The sequence below is a fragment of the Alligator sinensis genome, unplaced genomic scaffold, assembly GCF_000455745.1.
Source record: "Alligator sinensis unplaced genomic scaffold, ASM45574v1 scaffold393_1, whole genome shotgun sequence".
Classification (NCBI taxonomy): Eukaryota; Metazoa; Chordata; order Crocodylia; family Alligatoridae; genus Alligator; species Alligator sinensis.
The window spans coordinates 1,662,997-1,669,915 of NW_005842292.1; the positions used below are offsets into that span (position 1 = coordinate 1,662,997).

Below are 6,919 nucleotides of genomic sequence, written 5' to 3' on the forward strand. Positions count from 1 at the left end.
GGCAGCAGAGTTTTTCGATGATTACTCTGAGGGCCGCGAATGCGTTAACTGCGGAGCCATGTCCACCCCACTCTGGAGGAGAGACGGCACGGGCCACTACCTCTGCAACGCGTGCGGGCTCTACCACAAGATGAACGGCATCAACCGGCCCCTGATCAAACCCCAGCGGAGGCTGGTAAGGAAAGGCTTTTGCTGCTTCCCAGCAGCCTGCCCAGATGTACAACAGACTGCAGAGCAGGAAACCGGTGAATGTGGAGCTGGCCAGAGGTGCCATGCTGCCCTGTGAAACAAGGCTGAGAGTCCTGGGGAAGCTGGGCATTTCCCTTCTTACCCCTTCCCTTTACTCTTTTTCATTCAGCCCGATGCACCCATCTGGGCCTGGTCTCTGCTGCTAGCATGCAGTCATTGCTTCAATGCAATGGTCTGTAACCGGTGCATCCCAGGGTCCTTTGGATTGCCTACAAAGGAGCCGTAACATTTCTTGCAAAGGACTGTGGGATCCGTACAGATGCCCAGGTGCCTACCTGCTGCACACTGCTCTGGGACAGGCCTGGCCTTGGTTTTGTAGATCCATGCTTGGCTGGGGGCATCTGACCCCAGCGCCCTTTCCTGCCCAGGGCGGGGGGTCAGACTCAATGACCTACTGAGGTCCCTTCCAACCCAAACAGCTCTGAATCAAATTTTGACCTTGTTATACATTCATAAATCGTAGCATATGAATACCTACAAAGCCCTTATCACCTCCGATGTGGTCCTTCTCACCCTTCCCTTAGTACACATGATGTCCACCCCTTGCTATGTACTGCTCACCAGTGGCCTCCTTCAGTTTAGGGCAACCCCAACTCCCAGATACTCCAGCGGCTCCGTGACTTCCAGTGACCCTTTATACCCGGAAGCCAGGAGGCAGGACAGAGGCACAGGGTATGGGGAAAAGGCAGTGGCATAATGTGGTGTCTCCCTGGGGCTTTAGGGGCTGGGCAAGACATACATGTATGGGGACTGGAGAAGGGGCTGTGGCTGGCAGGCTCGGTGCCTCTATCTGTGAGCGTGTTCATGCCATACCCATCCACGTGGTATCCATGCACCTGCGCTGTCCTTGGTAGAGCGCTCCTGGAAAGGTGCCCTGCAGCATCACAATCACACAGGCTGTAGTCCCGCTTTGTGCTGTGGGGGAGGTGATCGTGACTTGTCTCCAGGGAAGAGCGATTTATGCCTGGGTGAGGCCATAGGCTTTTTTGCTCCGTGTTCTCCCAAAGCCATAGCTGAGGCAGTGGCTTTGCAGTCCTCTGGAGGCCCAAGGCTTTGCCACAAGGAGCTGGTGAACAGTCTCTCTTTATATGACTTCAGGTGTCTTTGCAAGGAGGAGGAGACATTTCCCATGTGAGACCTCCAGCCCCATCTCCTGCCTCTGCAAATGTCACACCTCTCTTAGCTTCACCCTTCCAGTCATTCCTCAGCATCTTCCATCATTTCTTCCGGGAGCTGCTTTGGCTTTATCTTGCCCTGGGTACTGATGCCTCCCAGCTGGCTGTAATCTCCTGATGCCCTCTGGCGGCCAAAGTCTATCCCATTCACGCCTCCTATCCACACTTGTCCTTCCAAAGTCGCCTGCTGCTGCTCAGCATTTTGCTAGGTTTCAGGCACTCGGTAATGAGAAGACTTTAAATGCTGAGGTCTGAGACTGGGGGGGAAACCTGATTTAGTCATAAACGCTTTGCTGCAAACGGGTTCCCTATCCATAGATCGTGCCACTGCTGCAGCTCAGACACCTGCAATGATGTACGTCACCGATTACAGGGCAGCAAGTGACTCCCCCCCACCCCGGGTCCAAAACAGCCTGCATTTGCTGACTTTGGGGACGTGCAGCAAAGCTGAGTGGTGGCTGGGGAGTATTGGCAGGGAGTGTTGGCTCCTTAGGGGAATTTGAGTGTGAAGATTGCTTTTGGTTAGGTTTGGAAACTACTTTGCCCCCCAAGTGCCCATGTGCTGCCTTAGCTCTGCAATGTGTTTGAGTTGGGGGCAAAGGAAGCCCGGAGCCTGGGCCAGGTGCCCCTCTGTGCCTGCTGACACGGTCCCTCTGCGCGGGCCACGGAGGATGTGTGCCCGCTATAGCTTCTAGCTCCAAGGTGTGGGGCTTCAGCTCAAGGCCTGGGCTTTTAGCACTGCCGAGCTCTAGATTCAGCCTTCACTTGGTGCTTAAGGTGACGGCTGGCCTGCCTACTTCACGTCAAATAAGTGAGTTCAGAAGAGCAACAGTCAGCATTAAAAGTCCAGAGATGCCCCAAGCCCATTCCAGTGCCCCAGCCGGGGGTGTGCCAGACAGCGCCGTGGAGTGAGGGCCCGTATCCTCATGGTGGCTGTGATGCTGGATTTAGGGGATGGGTGGACAAGTACCGTGGTCCTTGCCTCTGTTGCCTATCTTCTCTGTGGCTCTCATTACACTTAGAAATGCTAGCAAAGGAAGCCAGGGGTCCTAGCATGTCAGGGAGGCAGAAGAACGACTGTGCTCACCTTCATGATGGGGACCTTGGCTTTTGAAAGCTTAAGTAGGTAGTGAATTAAGACCCACATCGCCTTTCTGGGATAGCTAGTCCTGTCTCTCCACCCAATAGGGAGTGCAATGTTTCTGCTAAAATTTGGAGTAAGGAAACAAAAAAAATCTCCACCCTTACAGATGTTTATTCCCAAACCTTGAACTCCCCTCTGAGGGCTGGAGGAAAGGCCAAGCTGGCTTTCATTTTACTTGCAGAGCATAATTCATTGCTATAACGACTTGGTCCTTAAAAACACTAAAGCACTTATATCCATGCCCAGCTTGCCAGCAGGTCGCTCATCTTCACACAGACTCTGGGAGGTTGAAAGCAATTCAGGTCCTTTTTTTCCAAGGCCTGTTCGTCGCAGTTTCCACGCTTGTCCGTTCTCGGATGGGTGCTCCTTCCTCTCTCTTGCTCTCTCTCTTCTGGATCAAGGTTACCATTTTATACAGTTACACATTGATTGCATTTGTAAGCCTTTGTGCTGGGTCACACCAGTCTATTGCCTTTTTCTGCAGGGTTGAAACTCTATAAAAGACTTGTTCCCTGCACTGTTTCATTGCTGGGTGTTTGCATCAACGACTTCCTTTTGCCTTTCCCTGCCTGCAGGAACCATCCTTTGTCTTACCCATTTAGCCAGGGTGACAATCCTTCAGACCCCTGAGGGGGCATATCACCTGTATCACATTTGTAGGGTGGTCTTGAGCCGTCCATATTGCCTGGATGGACTTTTAACTAATGTTTCCAAGGAAAACACAACTGGAAAAAACTGCCTGGTTGGCTCCAGGCAATAGGCAGAGAAGGCCAGGAAGGAAAATGACAGCTAAAGGCAGAGCAAAGTGGGGCATGCAAGGCTTTATGGGCTTTGGGAAGGAAAAACTAAGGATGAGGGTGAAGCTGGAGTGGCTTCCCAGCTTCCCATAACTCTGCGAGTTGCCACTGTGATGATGGCTGGCATCTTGTCTGACCCACCAGGGTTCAACCTGGGATCTGCGGGTCTACAACAAAGCACAAATGGCTACACCTTGAGCTAAAGCACCTTTGCCAGGTCTTCAGCAGACTTACATGCTCTGCGCAACAGGCCCAAAGTGGGATCAGCAGGTTACATGAGTTTGCTAAAGTTTCCTGGATTTTAACTAATGTTTCCAAGGGAAGCACAACTGTATGGAAACATCTGCTTTGATGGTGTTCATCATGTATTGCTTATACGATGCCAAAAGTGGGCTGAGACCATAAGGTGAGGTCCCAGATCAGAAAAGCTTCCAGCGAACACTGTTGTCATCAAAGAGTTTAGCTATCAGCTTCTGTGCCAGTGGGATTGTGCTATTAGCTCCTGGTAGTTCCTGCTCTATTTCCAAAATGAACAGAGAAAACTCACATAGCCAGGAAAGGGTCAATCCAACTGCCCACCTCTGATTCATGGAGAAAGGTTTGGGAGCCAGATCTTTATTTGGTAGCCAAGTTCCCAGGGCCGAAATGAGGCCAATCTGGATCAGAGCCCCCGCAGGTTGTGGCACTCACAATCAACCCAAATGCAACTGGCTGGGCCAAGTTGCGGGCTCGGTGAGTGTAGTTTGATTCTCACTCTAAGTAGAAAGCAAACTGTTGCCTTTTGATCTCTACAGATCTACCTTCACCATATCCCAGTGGTTCCCAAAATAGGGATTGCAAAGTCCAGCATGGCCACAGTAATTATGAGTAGGGTTGTGAGCCCCAGAGGACTTCAATTATAGCTCTTGGGTTCGTGCTAGAAATTGGGCCATGAGCCTGGATGTGGGGTTTTCCTCACAAAGAAAAGGAGACTTATGGTTTTATTGAGATGGCCTGAATTGGGGTAGTGGGGGGATAGCCTCTGACTCAGGAGCCCATGGGTCTCCATCCAGCGGTGCCAGGAACCGCTGCTTGGCCCATTGCAAGCCAGCTGGGGCATGGGGTGGGGAGGTGCTCCTGGAGACAAGGAAGCAGGGTCAGCCCATCTCTGCTGGCTGGTTTCTCTCTCCCATGTTCCAGTCCTGCCTGCTCCATGCTCACTGCCCCTTCCCACAGGTAGGACCTAGCCATATGTGTGTAGTCTATGTAGAAACATAAGGGACATCACATCCCTGCATGGGAGCACCACTGGGCTCACAACCACTATCAAGGTAGCTTTAGCAAGTCACATTACCCCACACGGCCTCTGCTTGTGAGTCTGTAAAATGGGTACAAACCCACTTACATGTACACCCCCATTTTTACATGGCAAAAGAACACCTACAAACCCACAGGTTAGCTGCTAGGCTACATGAGCGCTCATCAGGATTTGAAATGCTCATAGCCGGTGTCAAGACCAGGGAATTGTTCACGCTGCTCTTGCCTTTGCATTGCAGTCAGCCTCACGCCGCGTCGGCCTCTCTTGTGCCAACTGCCACACGACGACCACCACGCTATGGCGCAGAAACGCAGAGGGCGAACCCGTGTGTAACGCCTGCGGGCTATACATGAAGCTCCATGGGGTAAGGATGGATCAACGCTGTGGTTTGGTGCCTGGCCCCTATACTAGAAAGTCATTGCGGACACAAGGCGGTCGGGAGGCAGGTTCTTGTACGATATAAACTTTGCCTCGACTGCAGTCCTGTCATGGCAGCAGGAGGTGGCTTTGTTGTGTAAAGGGCTAAACCAAAGAGGCATATGACAAACCAGTGGCTGGAAGTTAAACCAGACTCACTCCTATTCGGTGCATGTTTCTAATGATGAATAGGTAGGCTTCACAGTAAAACTGAATGCCTTTTTTGGCTGATATGCATAAACCTGAGTCTGGCCTGCATAAGACAGGAGGTGAAACTAGATGATCTGATGGTGCCTTTTAGCCATACACATCTGGGCGCCAAAGCCTTGAGTACCAACATCTTTCAGTCCCAAAAAATTCAAATCCAGGCTGAAGCCAAATCTAAGAGCTTTAGCTGGTCTCCCATCTTGATCCATACGAAAGCAGTCAGTGACTTTGGGCTCTGTGGCTTTTTAGTTCAATCTGCTGGGCCTGTGAGGCAGAGATGGGATCTCAGTATAACCCATGGCTTTAAACACATCCTGAAAATACCTCTGCATCTGTGTTCCTAGGTCCCCAGGCCGTTAGCAATGAGAAAAGAGGGGATTCAAACAAGGAAGCGCAAGCCCAAGAACCTTAACAAATCCAAGGCACCAGCAGGTGAGTGTCAGGCGAGAAAGTCCTGTGTGCATGTGCGTGTGCACGCGCGCGTGCAGGATCAGGCCTAGCCAAACCATTTCATGTTCCCCTAGGTCCATCCAGCAACGAGAGTCTTACCCCCACCACAAGCTCCACCCCCAGCAGCAGCACCACCACCACCACCGAGGAAATGCGCCCCATCAAGACAGAACCGGGTCTTTCATCTCATTATGGGCACCCAAGCCCAATTTCTCAGGTAAGAGGCTTCAAAGACAAACTGGCATCTGCTTTCCTCAGTGGGAAAGAAAGTTCCCAAAATGTTTGGTGCAGGGAAACAGTGGCCATTTTATCTCCATCCAAGGCTATGGAGATTCCTATTGGGGGGAGATATACTTTGCAGAATATTACCCCATGGCTAAGAAAGGGCAAAGAGTTTGTGCTACTTGCCTTGGGCAAAGGGGTGAACGTCTTTCCTGAGTAGGAAGCTTTGCCAGCACGAATGAACAGTGAATGATCTCCCCCCACGCCAACTACACGTGATGGCTCTGAGCCTAGACGTGAAGGCAGCAATCTTGCTGAAAACTGAAACAGCACAAGTGGCACCGTGCTGAGATACCTGAGCCGGGTCTGGAATCAGAAACAGAATAGCCGCATGGCACTGTGACCTGGCTAGCTAGATCTGCTGAGAAGTAAAGTTTATTAGTCTGCAGCCTAACCCTAATCCTAGCTAATATAGCCCTACTGCTTCCTGTTCTGGAGCTAGTCTACCCAGAGCTAGCTGGGGCATCTCTGCATGATACTACCATACCCGTCATAAGGTATGTCTACACGTGCCGATTTAAAGCGCGTTAGCCATTTTTAAGGTGCGATATGCATCTAAAAATTGGCAATTTTAGGCTATTCACACCTAAACTTGGTATCTGCAAAAGTAGGTATCAAATGTAGGCACGAATAGCTAAAGCATCTTAACAAACATATAGATGTGCTAAGGCGCATTAACACTGTGTATGTCAACTGATTTGCGACTAACTTTTGTCCCAAGTCGGTCTGCACACTGTGTTAATGCGCCTTAGTGCATGCATGTGTAGATGCGTGCCTAAATTGCCTTAATGCACATTAGGCAAATGCACGTTAAGTTTAGGCATGCGTAAAAGCATGTGTAGATGCGCCCATAGACTCTGACATATATCGTGTTTTCACGGACAGCTCAGCAGAGCGAGAT

The 6,919-nt window shown here is 50.8% G+C and overlaps 1 protein-coding gene across 2 annotated transcripts in view; it reads left to right on the top strand.

The window, feature by feature from the left end:
- The window catches only part of GATA4 (GATA binding protein 4), a 39,990-nt gene that overhangs the window by 28,015 nt on the left and 5,056 nt on the right, over positions 1-6,919 (top strand). The window contains exons 2-5 of one of the 2 annotated variants that reach the window (XM_006028155.3): positions 9-175; positions 4,901-5,026; positions 5,631-5,718; positions 5,811-5,953. In XM_006028155.3, coding sequence (XP_006028217.1) covers positions 9-175; positions 4,901-5,026; positions 5,631-5,718; positions 5,811-5,953 — 524 coding nt within the window. Of the gene's footprint in view, positions 1-5; positions 176-4,900; positions 5,027-5,630; positions 5,719-5,810; positions 5,954-6,919 lie in introns of both variants that reach the window. The other variant, XM_006028154.3, reaches the window with a different exon arrangement.